The 19,792-nt window shown below is 38.2% G+C and overlaps 1 protein-coding gene across 1 annotated transcript in view; it reads left to right on the forward strand.

Moving 5' to 3' along the window:
- VPS13C (vacuolar protein sorting 13 homolog C) overlaps positions 1 to 19,792 on the forward strand; it is a 187,642-nt gene that overhangs the window by 11,479 nt on the left and 156,371 nt on the right. The window contains exons 6-11 of the mRNA XM_073303628.2: positions 3,115 to 3,177; positions 5,594 to 5,659; positions 8,497 to 8,606; positions 9,514 to 9,573; positions 11,738 to 11,797; positions 12,454 to 12,534. Of these exons, the coding sequence (XP_073159729.1) occupies positions 3,115 to 3,177; positions 5,594 to 5,659; positions 8,497 to 8,606; positions 9,514 to 9,573; positions 11,738 to 11,797; positions 12,454 to 12,534 (440 nt within the window). The remainder of the gene's footprint in view (positions 1 to 3,114; positions 3,178 to 5,593; positions 5,660 to 8,496; positions 8,607 to 9,513; positions 9,574 to 11,737; positions 11,798 to 12,453; positions 12,535 to 19,792) is intronic.

Below are 19,792 nucleotides of genomic sequence, written 5' to 3' on the forward strand. Positions count from 1 at the left end.
ACTCTCCAGTTGCTTATTTAGTAATGTCCACTAGAAATGTGAAGTTGATTATCTGATATACAATATATGCCTTACCTCAAACAATAGCAAAAATATAGATCTTGATGCAGCTGTAGAATGACAGTGTGTTTGTTATCAAGTATGTTTTAGCTGTGGATGTTGGTATATGAACATATGTTTTGGAAATTCTTTCAAACTGAGTCTTGTTAAGGGTAAGGAAATATTGAGCCTATAGGGAACTGGTAACTTTGTGAAAAATGCTGTAATTTTGGTGCTATAATAAGTAAACCTATATTTTCAGTTTTTAATGTTAAGCACCTGATGTTCAGTTTGGTTTTGATTTGTGCTGTCACATCTGAATATTCTAGTCAGCGTTAGAATAATGGTTAGTAAATAAGAGGACCATTAAATAATTGCAAGACACAGGAAAATGATAATCGAAAATAATGTCGCCGCTTAATTTTTGGCTCAGGTCAGAAGGGGCTGTTCTATGGACAGCTGTTTGGCTTCACAGATGGATGTCCATGTTGCAAAAATCACTAGCTTAATTGGCACCTGTGCCTCCCAGTCCTGACAAAGGCCAAGGATTTAATTAAATACTCTCTACCCAAGGTGGCCCATCTGAGTTAGGGGTGAGACTCATTAGCTGGGTAGCGTGAGGAGTCTTCAACTATTGTTGCTTATATTGTGTCCTTTAAGATAAATAGGTGACTGCCATTTATAGGGGTGCAGATCATTTCACTTTCATGATAACTCTGAAGTCAGTGAAAATTAAATAACACTTCAAAACGTCTTTAAAAATAACTTTGGAGTACAGTTTCTTTGAAAATTAAACACACAATCTTCACACTTTATTCTATTTTTCCCGTTTTTTGTGCTACTTTGAAATGTAAGCTAATGGTTTCCTTAAACTGCACATGTTCGGCTTCCATTTACAGTGAAGAGAAAAGCCCTTATTCATTGCACATGTTCTTCTAACATTCCAGGAACTGTAGATTTCATGGTGAATTCATGTAATACTGATGGATAATCTGATCACTTATGTCCGTTCGGCCCAAAGAATCATATGCATAAATAGAAACGATCAGAGTTACAGACTTGACTACTACATAAATTACAACTGCTGCTCATCAGACGAGCAGAACTATGGTAGAATGGGGCAATAGTGCCAGAAAAATTAATAACCAATTTGCCCATTTTTATGTTACATACTTAATTCATCATCTTCTCTATACAAGCATTTATAATACTGTTAATGTGCAGCTTTCTGAGGGAAGGCATCACACTCTTTTATTACAACCAGCTGATGCTATCTTGGTAACTGGATATAATTAGGCTTTGTCTATGCATACGGAACAGGAATATTGTTTAAGACACTATGAAAGATGAGACTTTCATAATGGCTATGGCCATCAGTAAATCTGTGTTATTAGAAGAGTTTGATTGGACTACTGAAAGAAATGTGAGGTATTACATATTTAATTAGTAGCTTGATTGCTTCATGAAAAGACACTAGTGCTGAGGTTCTATGCTGTGTCTCGGAGAGGTGCAGCCCTGAATTTGCAGTCCGGGGGAAGGGAAGGCCAATGAAGTTTTAAGATGCCTTTGTGCCATCCTGATCCTGGGCTATTCTGGGAGTTGGAGAGGCTCCTGGAGTAACTTAGGCAGCACTGGGCACCTGTCTAAATTACTGTGCATCCTGTGGAGCCCTATGGGTGGCGTTGGTGCCTGGAATCTCTCCAGTGCTATGGCCTTGCCTCTGGCATGCTCCTTCTGCCCCGGCACAACCCCTCTTCTGGAGCTTGCCAGTGGCTGATTGAGCAGAAGTGTTAGAGCTGTCTTGCTGAATGAATCTCCTTGACCGCAGCTAGGGTACAAGGCTTTTAGGGTTCACTTACGCCACTCTGGACCTTTCACACAGCATAAAGGGCCAGAGTGGAGGAGTTAATCTCATTCCATAGATGTTCCTTCAGTGAAGTGAGAAGTGACTGTTCTTTGGGATGTATGTGGACTCCTGGCTCTCAACATGCTTTTCTTAATAATAGTCATAATCAAGATGCTTTTCTATTTGCTAGTGTACATAATGTATGGCAAAAATAATTTGAAGTGAGAAGCCTATTACTCACTAATTACACATTAAGAGAAGCTCTTCATTGGCTTAAAAAAATGGCAATTTTTAGGAGTAGTACTTAAACTCAGAACTACATGAAAACTGGGTCTATAGCTAGAAAACTCTTACCCAGTTACAACAGTCAGCTGTTGTATGTCACTTGTGGGGAATGCAGATAACCTTCTGGGGTACACTTCAGATGTACATGAGCGTATCTACTGGACAAGCTTTACAGGCTGGCTGTTTAAGCCTGACACTTTTGGTTTGAAATTGGAGCTTTCTTCTCCAAGGTGAGCTGCCTGCCAAGGCTGATGAATCCCAGTTGCCCTGTGAAGATTTACTTTAAGCTGGTCTTTATTTGCCTTGCTATCCTTGTCATAAGGCCTAGGTGGCATTTGACAGAGACAGCCAAGCCACCAGTTATCTCACCATGCCCTGCTGAGTGGTGTTGCCAGTTGGTCTGCAACTGCTTATTTAATATTTGCAGCTGTCCTGCACACATACAGGACGTCCCCTTCTCTGCCACAAAAGGGCATGCTTGATGGGAATTGGTTGCTCCATCACAGAAGTTACATAGCTAGAAGAGTGACACAGTGTGTTTGGGGAGGGGAGAGGAGGAAGGAGACAGACTGCCTTTGTATATAAGTGTGTTGGGTATTAGATAAAGAATTAAAGAAAATGAGACTTGTATATTGTGGGCAATACAAAAAACTGCCAGAGCCTTTCTCCATTGTGTTACCAGTGTTAGCTTAAAACTACTTGCATATGTGTTAAAAAACCTAAGTTTAAACAAGTAACTTACATGCATAAAAAAGCAAGTTTTTCAAATGAATCATTTTGCATTGTCTATATTTATCTTCTAAATATCAGGAAAGGATTATCCTTGTGTTTAAATGGTATGTAAATATGCTTTGAAGTTCAAAGATTTCATTTTGCTCTGACATTTGAAAGTAGATTTCCTTTAAAAAATCGTATTTTTGGTTATTGCTGCTATGTGGATCAAGGCACACATTCAGGAGACACCATATATGGCTTGGAGAGCTTTGTTTGCAAGGATAACAAGCCTGGTGGGTATGCATGGCTCATTACCTTCTTCCTTTTTAAAAAAAAAAAAAAAAAAAAAAAAAAAAAAGCTTAATTTTATCATTGACAGTATCAGAACTCATATACTTGACAGTCAAGTGTGTTGGCACGAAGTGAAATTTAGGAGGCTCTGGAAACAAGATATTAAGTAACTTGTCGCTGAGAGAATGTTGAAAAATAACGTACTATGTTACTTGAATGTTACGAGAGTCCTACTTTCAAAAGAAAGATAAATAGCAAACAGTGAAGTCTGGTTCTACTCTCAAGTGTCACTAAAAACAGTATTGTTGCTTTTCTCAAGGAGGTTCAAAGACACAGATGGCGGTTGGGCACCCAAATCCCATTGGCTTACAGTGGGAATATCTCGCCTGCTATTGGTGCCTTTGAAAACGTCTCCATCAATTATCATTCTACTGTATTCTAACTGTGTTCGTTAAGGTCTGTCTGAACTGCTGTTTCAAGGCCAAGCTGTACTACTACCTTAATAGTGCAGCCAGTCTTCTTTTATGAGGTGGCTGTTACTGGCCAGGTCCTTAGCTGTTGCAAACGGGCACAGTTCTTTGAAGCCAATGAAATGAAGTGGATTTGCACCAGTTGAAGATCTGGCCCCATATTTCTTGTAATGCGAGATGACATGATCATGTTTTGTGTCCTCATGTAACCATGGTATTTAGCTGAAAGGTGCTAGAGTTGTATGATGTTTGATTAATTCAGAGAAGTTGCCATATATTAGTTGAACTCAGCGTTAGTTTTTTGTTTTTAATACAATCCATTCTCCTCTCTCCCACTGCTACCCCAAGTAGGTCAGTTTTTGTCCTCTTACCTTTGAGGCTGTTGAGATTGGGATTGCTGGGTGACAATGTTACACTCATATTTACCTATTATGTTCTTTACAAAAAAGCAATTGCGTAAGACTAAGGAAACTTATTACTAAGGATTTAGGAAATATTCAACTACCCATATAAGAATTGCCAGACTGCATCGTACCAGTGATTCCTCTTAACCACAGTCAGATGGGAGACTGGACAATAATAGATGACTTTGAGGGTGGTGCAGAGAAGCCTGCATTAGACACTTGTGAAATAGCTTTTGCATTGCATTGAAAAATTTAAGTTTTCTTCATGGAGAACATATCTAGTTTTCAAAAAGCGGCAATTTCCTCTCACATTTTAACATTTGAAATCTGCTTTTTACAAGTCAATGTCAAATTCCACTTACATCTGTGTGGTGTGATTTTTTTTTTTTTTTTTTTTGGGTAAGCAGGTAAAACAGCGAAACTAACTCTGCAAAAATTTCAGAAAGTTTGAAGTTTTTATGTACCAAAAATATGTCAGGTCAGCTTTCAGGGCACATTCTGGTTGTCAATGGGAGGATTTTTGGCAGAGGGTGAGTTTAAAGGGATCTTAAAATAAGGATGCATCCATGATTTCATGAGCCTGAGCTGTGGAGAGATTGTCTTTTTCACTAACAGCAAAACCACATATCCTCACAGGACCAGGTCCAAGGTTTGGGTTATACAGACTCAAAAACATATGACTCCAATATTCATTAAAGGAAGTAATGTAATTCAATGACTTAAATGACAAAACTTCAATTTCAGAAATATGAGATGGAAGACGAGTTTCAGTAAATTTAAATAGATTTATTTAGCAGCCATTATTGTGCATTGAAATAGCATGTTTAAACTTGAATCTCAAAGGATTAATATGTATACATGGTACACTGGGTGTGTGTGTATTCTTCACATTCTTAAAACGATGATACCAAAAGCATGGAAAAATTATTTTAGTGTTCTTCATCTGATCAGTGTAAAGAAGAGCATGGATAAATGCACCCTGGGGATACAATGAATAGCTCTCACTGAAACCATTTTAATTTGTGTTTTGTGACCCTGTGAGGCAGGAGTGGACTTGGTGGCCCCATCCATATGTAAATGTCTTTTATTCTCCACTCAGTGCATTTAAGTAACTGCTTGAAATATTGTATTGGTTTAGCTTTTTGTGTCTTTGTCGATTGGACCAAAAAATAACTGCGGCCGTTTAAAGGATGACCGTTTTGGGTGCTAACAGGTACACCTTTCACGTGGAATTCTACTACCCTTTTTCAGAACAAAAACATTGTTTCTCTACCCAAACCCTAACCATTTTTATGTGGACTTGTCTGTCTATGTGTAGAACTGAAAGATGAGAGAGAATTGGAAACAGATGATAAAACATACAGGATAGCATGTTGCTTCACTGAGTGAATTTGAAATATTTTAAAGGTTTTGAAGAAAGGCAACTGTTTAAGATGAATCATTTTCTTTTTAGAAAGCTAGTTAGCTACTTTTCCTCATTTTCCTTCTTACTTTTACTAACTTGAATTTTATCCTTTTCTCACAAAATTGCCTGCATTGAGAAGGACGTAAGCGTAAAAAGCATAAAAAGCATTTTAAGAAACCCTTTAAAAGTCATGATCACTCAAAAGGTGGGTACAATGTAGCCTTCTACATTGCATATTGTATTTGCTATTTGGTTTTTAATAGCAAATGGGAAAAACATAGACTTCCAGGGCCAAATTCTTCTCCTCCATTGTACAGCTGGAATAATGCTATTGATTTCAGTGTAGTGAAAAATTTAGGTTAACAGGCTTTATCGCAGAATTTGGCCTATCCTCTGCATATAAAAGTTCAGTTAGCTTGAATTTTACTGTTGGAAAAAGAAGGCACAAGATTTTAAAACCAGAATTTATTTTTGTTTGTGTCAAATTATTCCATAACATGAAAATAGTTGTGGTCATATATCAAGAGGCTTGTGATGCCTACATGACAATGGTTTCCTGTTGTGCCATCAATGTTTTTCTCAACTCCACTTTTGTTAGCATTTGTTATAAATAAATAATATTCTAAACGCCAAACAGAGTTACTGTGGGCAAATAAGCTATTGCAAAGCATATAGAGAATAGAATTCACATCCTCTGATAAAGTTAATGTCAGTGCTGAGTCCTTTTTTTCTTTCTTACTGATTGTATATAAAGCAATAAATATGAAGACTTTTCAAAGGCATGAAAGGCAGATAGTGTCCCATCCCTTAAATGAAAATGAAAGTGGGAGTTCGGGAGTCTGTTTAGAATAGAATATCAGGGTTGGAAGGGACCTCAGGAGGTCATCTAGTCCAACCCGCTGCTCAAAGCAGGACCAACCCCCAATCAAGTTTCAGATGGATTAATTAGAGGGGATGGGAGGGGTGGGGGGGAATGGAAGGTACTTTCTTGGATATTTTGGGATGATTTTTCATACCTGGGAGGAGCTAGGCGGAAATGTGCAATATATAAATGAGAGGGGAAAAATGAATGATGAGTCAGTGGTCTTGACATACAGTTTTTGCTTGCACACATTTCTGCTCAAAGTTGCTGATGATCTGTTTGTGATTATGTGCTTTCCATTGAGTGAGCAGCGTCCTCATTCACCTTCAGAAGCAAGACACGTGCACCTTTCCATTTTTGAACAAAATGCTACTGAACTTTGATGCGTGAAATTTTTTTGAGATACAGATATGTTCACTTTTCTCTTGAAATGAGCTATACAGTGCATGTATACTTGGGGTCATATAGTTGATATTTGTGTACAATTCATAATAACTATATATTCTATATTTAAGGACAAATTATACATAAAACACTCTTCAAGATTAAGCATTCAAATGTCAGATGGTGTTATATGTGCAACCTTAAGACAGCCTTAATCCTGTCACTTGTACGTGACTTGGCAGAATTTGATTTTTAAAAAATATTTTCTACAGATAATATCCATGTTTCTTTTTAAGCATTTTCCCCATTTTTTGTCTGTTTGTTTAATTTCCCACCACTGTGAAAATATATAGGGGGAGTCAGACTGGGGACGGGGGACACAATTATTATTTAATGACAATAGATGTTTTGATTCTGAAAGTTAAAGCTTTTATACTGTTTAAACACAAATTGTCAACATCACATGTCAGAATACACACCAAGTAAATATCCTTAAATCAAACTTTAATAAGTTCCTAAGTAGCGTTTTTCTGACTTAGCCTATCTGTAAATTTCACTTATTATTGATGAAAATATTTTTTTATCTTTTTGGGTACAGTGAAATCGACATTTACAGATAAAAATCTAATCCTTCCAAGCCTACTTGTATACAGTATATGCACATTCATGTATACAACCGCTGATAGCCATGCATAGCATTTTCTTCTACAGTGTAAGAGCCTGCGTCCCAGTCAGGGAAATTCCAATTACTTATAAGGTGTATATGGAATGACAAGGTTTCAAGAAGCCATGTCTCATTGAATTCATCATTGAGGAGAGAAACGCATTGACTGTGTAGCTGAGTTAGCCCCGTACACACGCACTGTGGCCTTGTTTGCTTAAATCGCCACTTCTAAATGGCTTTAGAAGTCTTACTTGGAAGATAGCAAACTCATGTGTACCAATCAAACCCTATAACTTGATCAGATCAAAACCATTTTTCACCAGTACCCTCTCAAAACTACTTTCCGTCACTGAGGAGTATCCCCTGCCAAATTGCACCTTTCTACTCTTATCCATACCAGTGCTGGCACTGTTAGGCCATTTCTAAAGTGTTGTTTCATTATAGGTAAAACTTGTTTTTTCAATTTCTTATTCAAACCTGGGTTTGTTCAAACTAGGAAAAAAATGAACTTTGAGCAGAGATTGGGTTTGAAAAACGTCAGCCTGAAAGATAAAAGTTGGTTGGTTAGAAGCATCTGGCTTTAAGAGGAAATACAACTATAATGCAGATTGTGTGTTGCTTGCTCTTTTTTGTTACACTTCATGAACTAAAAACATACATTCTGAATATCAGTATAGGCAGAATTCTTATGATCCACAGAACACATTTTTTAATATAAAATGATTAACAAAATGTTATGGTTGGGCAAAGGATCAGGGAAATTTGTTCACTCGAGAGGGATAAACTAAAGCTGCTGCTTTTGCCTCTTCAAGGTCTGCTGAAGTTCTTAGTACAGCATATAGTTTGTCAACTAACATAACTGTCTCCATTCATACCATATTTAATATCTGTAATTCAAACAAGTTTTTAATTGTTCCATTCTTTTGAAATTTCCCCCTTTAATCTTTAATATTTTTAATTTTAAGCACAAAAGGGCTCTAAACAGTTTAGACTAAAGCATTTAAGGCAATACTTAAATGTGAATAAGTGGATGAAGTTATTGAAATATGGTGAACAAAACTTTGTATTTATAGTTGGGCAAAATGTAATGAATATAATGAACGTTGATTTTTGTTTTAAACTTTTTTTTTAGATAAGCCACAGGCAGAGAAAAAAGATACATTCTTGGAAAAGCTGGCAACTCAAGTTATAAAAAATGTACAAGTCAAAATCACAGGCATTCATGTTAAATATGAGGATGATGTAAGTGTCCTAAACTTTTTTTTTTTGCTTTCTCTTAAACCAAATTTCAGCTGAGATCTCTCACTGTGACAATAGGCTATTTTCTATCTGCACTGTGTACTCAGTAGATTTGAAGTAAATCAGTTTTCAACCAACTTGAAAAAGTTTTTTTGTATGTTTAATACAAGCAAAACAAAAGCCCTCCAGGATGACTGAAAACTTAATATGCTGTGATATATAGCTGGACTTGGCCCTCCAGTTTGGACAGACAGCTGCTTTTCATGTCTATATATAAGCAACTGAGGTTGCTGATCAGTGTATTATGGCAGGAACAGAATAGTAGACATCCATTCTTAAAAAAAAAAAAAAAAAAAAAAAATCACAACATTTTTAAGGAGTCTTAATACTAATTGGATCAATAATGGAGGATTTTCATGTTAAAAACTTGACTTTTTTAGATATTTCTTTTGGGAAAAGAGGGAGGCTAGGAGTTAACTGTGAAAGTTACACACCTGAAAAGAGGAAAAAGTTGTACTGAGGCTTAGGAAAATGTCCTCTTATCTCAAAATAGCCTCACTTCAGGACCTATTTGAAGGTAAAAAGCAGAGTGATGTAACCAAGACAGCTGTTGGTTGGAGACACAAAATTAGATGCAAGAAGAGGCTAGAAATAATCCCTCTAAACTGAATGAAGGGACAGATTAATGCAATTAGCAGTTAATTAATTAGCAATTCCTGTGTGATGTCTGATTTATCAAGGGCATAGCTAGTTACAGTGAAGTGTATGTTACATTGGAGATTTAAATTCCAAGACTATGAAATGGAGTAACTGTTTTAAGATGTCTAATGAGCTGATAGGTGTTTGGTTTGCTGCATAAAATAATACAATATTTAAATAAAATTTCCTTTTTATCCTTTTCTGTTTGTAGATCACAGATCCTCTTCGGCCACTTTCTTTGGGAGTGACATTGGGTGAACTTAGTTTACTGGTAATGTTTGTTGTTTTTTAGCTCTGTTTGTTTCATTTAATTCAACTTATGATGAATAACATGGTTACAGGATTTAGAACATTAATATAGACTTGCTGAACAGATTTGTAAACAGAATACTTGGATCTGTTTACTTAAAGCTGTGTACGTAGTTGAAAGTAAAAACAAACACACAATCACTGTCTCTAAAAATATTATTCATGTTTTTGTGGTCAAACATGGGCTTGAGAGCCTGTAGGGAAGGTCCGTCTGTGGCCTAGTTTATGTCACTTGACCTCGTGCTTCAGCTCATCTGTGTAATTGGATAGAAGGAAGAGTTTACTGCTGATTTTGCAATAACCTGTCCTAGATAAAATAGGAGAAACAATTCCATATTGCAGTACACATGCAGTACATGGAACAGTTTTTTTCTAGGTCAGCTACTAGTTACAAGGAATTCATAGAAAACAAGTTTAGTGCGAGTTAACTAGAAAACATCTGCAGGAAAAAAAATCGTATATGGATTTTTTTTGCTTAATATTTTCATGCACCCTTTGACGTTCAGTAACACTCAAAAAGTGCAAAAACAAATGTAACTTTCTTTGTATCACTGATCTGTTGGAGAGGCTTAACATTTTGATATTAGATGAAAAATCTAGAACAGTATTCTGTGAGTTCTGTAGAAGTGGAAGCTGGCACTTGGCACTGGCCGCAATGAGAGCAAAGTTAGTTCAGCACTGAGGGCTTTTGAAATCCCCAGCCTTAATCTTCGTATTCATGTTACTTACACGTAGGTCCCAAATCCTAGTTCAATATCCTTTTATTAAAAAAAGGATATAATCGGTGATTCTGGAGTGTTATTCCTTACGTATGTGAAACTTGAAATTCTTGTTTGAGGTAGCCTCTGCGTACTCCCAATTGTGGGAAGGACCTTGTATTCTGTTGCCACTGTTTTTATGGAAAGAGATGCTCCTTGGGACCGCATGACTGGTGCCAGAGGACATTCACTTTTCTGAGATGAGATTATTAAAGTGTTGTGTGGCTTGAACCACTCCAGCCGTTGCCGCCTTTGTGTGTGGTTAGCTGGTGTAAGGCCTAGAATGACTTCCCCCCAGCTGAGGTCAGGTTGGCTGGGGCATTATTGATCCACAAATTTCCCTGATTTTATTGTTGATCTGTAATATGGGTTGTAAGGTTTTTTGTTTTTTAAGAAAAAGTTTGTTTTACACCTCCTTTAAAACAAACACCCAAACAAACTGGATCTCTAGTCCTTGTATATGAAAATTCCGTGGCCAACAAAGCCTCAGAGGATCTGGGTAGGAAGGGCAGTGTTCAGTGAGGCGTGTCATGCTCCTAAATGACGTTGGGCCAGCGTACATACTGCTTTGTTTTGTTGTGGAAAGCCTATTCCTAGATCACTGCTTGGTAACATAGCAGTAGGGAGTGGAGGGTTCCATGCCTTCGTCAGTGAAAAAAGGCCTTAAGACCCTGTTGACTACATCTGGCGTAGGATCAGTTGCGTGGCCCTCTGAAAGCAGAGAGAATCTACTCTCCCGTCAGTGTCAGGCAAATGCTAGGTCATGGGCTGTACCTGGCTCTGAGAGCTGGGAACTGGGTGTCAGTTTCCATCAATAAACTCTGAATTTTGTATATTTAACTCTGTCTAAACTTGATGAACTTTGTAGCTCGACACACACAAGTTTAGCCTTACGTGAACATAAACCATTAACTCCTTAAAAAATTATAACTCCTAAAAAGATTTATATTTAAAAGTCCATAATTACATATTATAGAGAAACTGGTTTTAAACATATTGGGTTATGTAAGTCTTAAAATCCCTTTATGGTAAAATGTATCGACACTTTCTTTAAAAAAAGTTATGTTGAGCCTTGTAAATGGGACTAGGTGTTGAAACATGAAATACATCAACATAAGTGGTGAAACTTTCAAAACCAGCCAACAAAATTTGTTTGCAAAATTTGTTCAGAGGATATATCACACACACACACAACAGGCTGTTTTGGCTTTCATTGTTTAAATATATGTTAAGTGTTATAAATTGTGATGTTATCTGTACACCCTCAGGTTAAAAAGGATTTAAAAAAAAACCCTTTGAAATAAATGTTACATAATGAATTGAAGATGGCTTTATGGGGAATAACTTCTAATGTTTTTCAATTTCTAGACAGCCAATGAAAACTGGACACCTTCCATTTTAAATGAAGCTGCAAAAATCATATACAAGGTAATATGTCAAAGTTCATTATTACCTGGGTCAGGAGTGAAAATTGGACCAAAATATCACTGATAAATTAACTGAATTCAGTCGTCCATGAAAGGGTGGGTGGGGGAACATACTGGTTTAATGAACCAAAATAAGGAAATAATGGTGCTGTAACTTTTTTTTTTTTTTATTACTTTGTAGCTCTTCATTCCCTGTGCCCTTGTTTTTCAGTTGTTTTTTCCTTTTTATAACTAGTGAGAAGTAGAACCATGATCACTGTTTAAATATAAGGCATTTGTTTTAAACTCTCTGGGTAAATGGGGATCTCATACTAAGCACAAGCAGTAATCTGTTCATTAACAATATTTTAGACTTCATTTAACCTCATGCAGATTCTAGCTTCCTTACTCAAGGAATCAAATATTGACCTCAAAAAGCAAATTTAACCAGACACCCCTTGCATTCATTCTTTTACCCTCACAAATAGACTTCAGGTACAGAAGTAGGAAAAGAAGGCCAGATTTTTGAGCAACACATTAAAATCAAACTTGGCAAAAATAAATTACCATCAAAATGCGGGGTTTCACATACATTGAAAGCTTATTGCATTTAATACAGAAGTCATATTGTTTGTTTTCATAAATTGCGAAATCCATTGAGTTTTCTTTACTTTGCAGCTCCTGAGTCTTGATTGCCTCAGTGTCTACTGGAATGTGGATAGCGAGATGTATTACCATGACTCCCGTGAACAAATACTGGTAATTTTGAAGGCTGCATATAGTAAAGGGTTATATGATATAAATATCATACTACTAGATTAATCTCTTAGAGGGAGATTTCAAATGCAAAAAGAGAAATTAGGTGCCTAACTCCCATTTCTGATGTAAAAATCTCCTTCGTAGTGTGTGTTGTGCTCTGATCTTAAGGAAATTTTTAGGCAAAGCTAGTAAAGCTGGGTGACTGATTTTTATTCCCCCCAACTCCCTCTAATGATCTAATAATGAATTTAGGAACTGATCATGCGAATATTTACTGGTTGTTCCGCTGACTGAGCGTTATCCCATTGATTTGTGGGATCATAAACACTATCAACTACTATGACTGTAGAATTCACAATGTTGGATGATTATAATTTCTTCTCGGGTCTGATTACTTATATTGTTCAAAAATTGATTGTGGGCTACCTAATTTTTTTCTCATTTAGTAACTTAATCTGGGCTTTGTGTTGGTTTCTCCATTCATAGCATTTTTAATTTCATTATGGTAGCACCTTAAATCTGAATTAGAGATCAGGACTCTATTGTACTACACTCCCATCACAGGGTAAGCTAGCCCATAAAAGGGGTTGGGAAGGAGATGAGTGCTGAAGTCATGTGTCAAGAGTCATGTGACTAAACAAGGCCTGCTGATGGGGATAAGAGAAGACTGTGGTGAGCAGTCATAAGTGGAACTCATAGGAGCAGTAGACCTGGGAGATCAGAAGAAGATGGCAGGGAGAAGAGACCTGGGAGTCAGCTCTCCATCAAGAGTAGGAGGGCATCCAGGAGGATTGACAATGTAGAGAGAGGCGTTTGGAAGAAGCAGGACAGGTTAATGTTTTAGAGGCAAATAATCTGGTGGTTAAGGGTTCCCATAGCAAAAGGTGGATGTGGGTTCGCCTGTGCTGTTACATTGGAAGGGATGCAGGGTCCTCTGCTGTTAAAGGGAGGCTGGAGAGACTTATGCTGCCACCTAGTGAAGTAATATAGGAACACCTATGAAAAAGGGGAGCATGAAGGCACTGGCTAGAGCCCGAGGGAAGGGGACTGCTGAGAGTGTATTGTGAAAGACAAGACAGATTCTTGAGGAGAAAGGGCTATGCCCGGCAAGTCTGGGACAGAATATAAGTTGTTTTGGACTTGAGATTTACTCTGGAAGGAGTGGGCTTTTTGTGAGTTGGCCAGAAGGCCAAGACATCTCCACAACCTGACCACTTTGAAAGCTAGGAGAACATTTGAGAGAGGGAAAGTGAGGCGGAGGATGGGACCGACCAAAGCCAGACCAGGAAGGTCCCAGCTACACTGGTGTTGATAGTCCATCGCTGACTATGATGATGATGTAACAGTTCTCATCTATGGCTCCAAGTAACAAAGATATTCCCTGCCCCAGAGATCTTACAGTGCAGGTGTTGGATAGGATGTGACATATCAATAAAATCAAATAAGGCAGGGTGGGGGTATCAACCTAGTTTTGTTAGGTCAGCATTAAAATGGAAGTCTGTTTGCAGCTTGTCTAACCACTGCCAGATGGAAGTGACTTGTAGCCATCGCAATAGAGATAGTTTTAGAGGAGGAATTTGAAGAATAAAGTGGTGATTTATAGATTATTGTTGTTTTCCCCCCCCCCCCAGTCATAGGGAGCAGTATTAACAAAAAGATGGAGAGACTTGAGGGAAAAGCAGACCACTGTATGAACAAGGCTGCGATTGTTGGCAGAGGAAAGATAAAGATTAACAGCTCGATAAGTTGGTATATATGAAAGATAGGGTGGGGCTAAACAGCAATGGGCTTTAAAGACAAACAGAAGAAACTTGTGTTAGATATGGTGGTGGATGAGGGAGATCCGGTAGAGTGATGTGAGTGGACAGTTGATATTATGAGCCAGGAAGATGGTCATAGCAACAGTATTTTGTACGTGTTTGAGAAAAGTAGTGAAGCTGACATGAGGGCCAGGGCAAGACTTGACCACAGCTTGAAAGTCTGGGCTAAGAGAGAGTGCCAAATATAGGTTTAAATCAGGAGGTCTGGTTTTAATTCCTTCAAGCTGTTGTTATCTAAATGAGCAATAAATCATAGAATATTGCAATTTTTATATACACAATTTTTATCTCTATTAACTGGCAAAGAACACTTAGTATGTTCTGTAACAGTTTCCCTTTCTTTGCAATATTAATACATTATCTTGTTGTAAGATTAGCTCTGGCAAAAGCAGGAGTTGTGAACATAATGCATTAAAATAGGAGCCTAGCCATGATAGTTTAACTTAAATAGAAACTTAAAGTGGCTATCATGCAGGTTTATGTTCTGCTGTATTCATAATCTAGTATTTCCTCTTACAAAGCTGATGATTAGCTATCTATTACATTTCTTCAAAGCCAGTTTATAGATTTAAGAAACCCTGTAGACCCTTCCAATCTAGCTTTGAATCACAATTAATTTGGGTTTTGATAATAATTGTGACTGGACAAATGTAAGCCTTTTTTTCTGTGCACTTGTCAGAGACCTCTGATGTGCCAAATGACCATTTACTAGTAAGCAGATTACATCATATGGCTGCTTCAGTAATGTGATTAAATGGATTGCCTCATTTTTAAGTAATGACTAACAGATGGTACTTTGAGATTTGTTATTTAATTGAAGTAGTACATTGTTCAGTATCTTGCAGCTTTATTGTCCTTTTTGAGGAATGCTTTCAGAAGTACTGTACAGGAGTTTTACCTTGCTTTGAAAGTTTTTGAAGACGGACATTTAACTAGTGGCTTAAGAAATAATTACATTCAGAAGACTCAATTCTGAAAAGTTTGAACACATGGAAAAATATCCCCGGGAGGAGTGTGTACATGGATACTAGCAGAAGTTGAATACAAATGGACATTTCAAAGGGAGAGGTGGAGTGTGACACTGGTGGGTGTGGATGAACTATCCTGTACAGCCAATCCTGTAGCTCCTTACTTATGAAAATGTTGCTTGTGTGCTTTTGCCCCTGAACAATATGTGCTGCTGGTTGGTAACATGCTCCAAGAGGAGCCTGCAGGCAAGTGCCAACCTGGCTCTTCAGTGTATCAGAACAGTAGTATAAGCACTGAAGGTGCTCATTTTGGTTTTACCTAAGCACTTCGTGACTGTCACATGAATATGGGTGACAAAAAAATGGAGCTGAGGGTTTAACAAAAGGTATTCACTAGAGCAGGTCAGAAACCCTTTGTCAAGTGTTCTGTTAGAAAGTGCCGTTTTGATTAAACCAAAATTTTACATAAAATCGTATCTGTTTAACTAAATTTCATGTAGCAAAATGGAAAAACATTTGGAAAATGCCCCGTTTTGACATTTTCAGAATACATTTCAATTTTTCATTTTGAAATGACTTCTTGTTTCAGAATTTATCTTTTGGGTAAAAAAGGGTCAAAATTGAAACACAACATTTCAGATTCATCAAGATAAAATATTTTGATTGTCCCAAAACAAATTTTTAACAAGTTTTTGTTTTGAGAAAATTTCTAAATTTTGGCTTTTTGTCCTGATTAAGGATGAAAAAAAAAAGCTTTTTCAGGAGATGGAAAATCCGTTTTCCATCAGCACTAGAGTTTACAAGTATCCACTTAACCAGCTGTTTTTGTTCCATTGATCCCTTTTGTGTTTAAGTGTACGTTGTACATACTATATGTACTAATTACTTGAGGAAAAGTGTACTAATTACTATAGGGCATAGAATCCACAAATCGCATTATCAGGAAATGTTTGATTGCTGCGTGCATGGATTTTATAACGGGATGATTTGTGCATGGATTTTTTAGAGGACAAGTTGGAGGGTGGTTTCCAAAAATAAGTAACTGAGGTTGTCTATCTGTGTGAAAATTGATTGTGATAAGGTTCACATATTGTCAGGATTGGTTTAATTCTAACTCATGGGACTTGTTAAGTGAATACAGAAAAGTAGATCTGAAGAGCATGATAACATTGAAAGAATGGAAAAAAGCTGACTTACGAGGAAAGAAAAAAGGAAGTAAAGGAAGAGTAGAAAACGGGAAGACCGTAAAAGTGGGGCAATTGAAGAACTTAAAAAAAAAAAAAAAAGATTTCAGAGGAGTGGACCTCATACGATGTCATACTCCCCACCTATTGCAACTTCTATGATCATTACAGAATACAAAACTGAACTGCCACAGCGTGAATAAACTTTCAAGGTCAGATTAAGACGTCATTCGAGCATGAGATCTTCTGCATCTTTGCCAGGACAAAGACTGCTTACATATTTGTCTGGCTATGCCGAAAGAATGACCGAAGACATTAGATATGGGTTTAATCAGGCTACAACTTTATTATTAGATGTCTGGGACTAACCTGGCAGATAAAATGTGCAGTGCAGGTGAAACCCCCACAATTAACGGAGCGGGGAAGGGATATTTGTGACCTAAATAGGGAGGGATGGTGGGTGTTGCCTAGCTTGCTCTGAGTGACAGGGCTGCCCAGAGGATTCAGCGGGCCTGGGGTCTTCGGTGGGGGTCCTTCCGCTCTGGGTCTTCGGGGCCCGGCGCTGATGACCCGGAGCGGAAGAAGCAGCGGCGGGTCCTTCACTCTGGGTGTGTTCGGCGGCACTGAAGGACCTGCTGCCGAAGTGCCGCTGAAAACTCGCTTGTCGGGGGCCCCTGAAAACTCCCTGTGGGGCCTGGGGCAAATTGCCCCACTTGCCCCCCCCACGGCCCTGCTGAGTGATGAGGGAGGGTCCAGGCCCAGGCTGACCTTTTTAAACTCCTCATTCCTAGGTGGTGAGTCATCCACCACGCTGACTGCTTTTCCAGCAGTTTTATGTCTCCCCTCCTCCCCGCAAGCCAGAAAGCATTGCCTTCTTCTCCTGGCCAGCCAGACAAGCCTTGTGCGCACCCGCCTCCACCGCTTAAAATGCAGGGCAGTGATTATCACAGTAAGAAACTCTGTGAATAATGACAGTTTCTCTACTTTGTTCTGTGCTTTCCACAGCTTCCTTCACATGGGGCTCAGGGATTGCTGTCCAGGACACTGATCCAGCAAGAACCTGTTCTTCACTGGAATGTGTCCACACTCCGCTGATAAGCAGTTAATAGGTTAATGCCCCCCTGCTTTTTGATGGACTCAGTGTAAAAATATACTGCCATATAAGTTTTAAGCATTAAATAGTGTGTAACCAGTCACTGGCAAAATTTGTTCTTCTGCTCGAAACAGGTTTGGAGTAACATAGTTAATTCTGTAGTTATGTCAGCTAAATTGTTTGGCTTCTGCCTATCACCTAAATTGGCAAATAATTTTGTTTATTCCCCTGTAGCACAGACGAGACAAACCATGTTTGATTAACTGGTTTGGTTGTTCATCTTTGTTCTCATCTGTTTGTGCACTATGACATCCCAGAGTATGTTGCTCCTGACAGACTGACAATATATTGGACAAACCGTATGGAATTAAGATAAACTTCACTGAATTAAATTAAATCTTATTGAATTAGGTTTAATATCTTTGGGGTCCATTAAAAATGCAATTGTTTGTGTTACTGTATGTAACTTCTAGGGAAGTGATTAATGTAAATATTAGAAACTCCAAAGAATGGTTTGGGAAAAGATGTGTGAAGTGGGTTTCCTAGGAAGTATTTGGGAGGCCTGTTGAAGCTACACCCTGGGACAAACCCTTTATCTATTGCTGGAAACTCCCAAGCAAAGACCCCCAAACTGTATAAAAGATAGACTAAACTTTTCATGAGGGTGCATGATCTGAGCAGAAGCTGTGATGAACTTGAAACTACAGTGAAATCCCTCGGGTGGGGTTTTGAAGGGCTGTTCCTCACAGAGCCAATGTTAGGTTTGAGGTGATACTTGGTAAGCTTATTAGCATGTGTGTAGAGTCTTTTATTGTTTTAATGTTTTCTTTATAGTGCTTTCACCTTAAGAATGAAATCGGTTTGCATGAGAAGCGCTGTGTGGTATCTTACATTTCTTGGCAATCACTCTCTTATTAGCCTCTGAAGAGAAGGCAAGTGAAGCTTGCTTAGGCAGCCTATCTTTTGCTGAGAATAAAGCAGTGTAGGCTGGGAACGGTTAATCATGGAGATACTCTGGTCAGGAAGGAGAGAGACATGGGTCTCCACCCAAGAAAGGCAATAGCTAAGGAGCTTGGAAGCCTGAGAGTGGATGTTCTTGCTGAACCACTAAGGGTGCAGTTGCCCTGAACTGTGACACAACTCATTGGCCTTGTTCTCCAGGTGCACTCTCCCTGGCTGAAGCAATGAGTGTCCAGACCTTCAGAATGGACTGATAGAGAAAAGATTAGGGAACTTGATAAGTGCGGATGTAAAAAACATAACTGTGTGCACAAACTGAACCATGTTAGGTAGCAATCCCTCTAACTGTTTACAAGTACAAGGAAAAATGTGGGCAGGATTCCCTGGCCTTTGTGGTAGGGACCCCATGATTCCTTGGCTGCAGAATTGTGTGGTGGAAATGTGGAACATCTAAGATGTCCATTTTACAGTAGAAGTGTCTAGCTTTCATGGGAATGACAAATTTTTTTTTAAATATGAATTAATTGAGATGTTTTCCCAAACTTTCAGATGAACTGAACCTATAATTGAGGAGCATGAGCTATCCAATTAATCTTAGTCTCTGAAGTATATTATGATGACAGTGATTTTACATGTCAAAATCATTTTTATAGATTATTTTAGTAAAAACATCTAGCTGGCAGGCTTACTTATCTACCATTATTGGATGGAATGGGAAAAAAAATTTTTTTGACTGGTTTCTGTACCAAGGGTCGCTGGGGTGGAGCACTGGTCACCTAGGCAACTCTTATGCTATTCACCCCGCCCCCCTCTTCCCCATTGCCCCTAGTGTTATCACCTCAGACTCTTGCTCATAAAGGAAAAAGTAAAGACTAACAACACTGCTTAAGCAAAATTAGTGCTCACTGCCCAAAGCCTCAGCTGCTTTCTGTGCCCAAAATAATGGGGCCTCCCTTCTTTCACCCCTCTGACTTTTAGGCAGGCACTTTTTCCTTTTAGCTTGCTTTTGCTGCTGTTCAGACTCCATTACTAGTACACTTTTAAAGGTGATGGGGGAGAGAGAGACACTTAAAGAAGCAGAGAGATCTTTCAGCAGATGAAAATTTAAAACTAAATTACTAAGCAAAGGACTTTCTTTTCTGTCCACAATTTTTTTCATGCTAGCATTAATATAGGTTAAGCTTTGCAAAAAATGGAACAGTATATCAAGATTTTTAAACAGAGAAACAGATT

This window comes from Lepidochelys kempii, chromosome 10 (assembly GCF_965140285.1).
Source record: "Lepidochelys kempii isolate rLepKem1 chromosome 10, rLepKem1.hap1, whole genome shotgun sequence".
Classification (NCBI taxonomy): Eukaryota; Metazoa; Chordata; order Testudines; family Cheloniidae; genus Lepidochelys; species Lepidochelys kempii.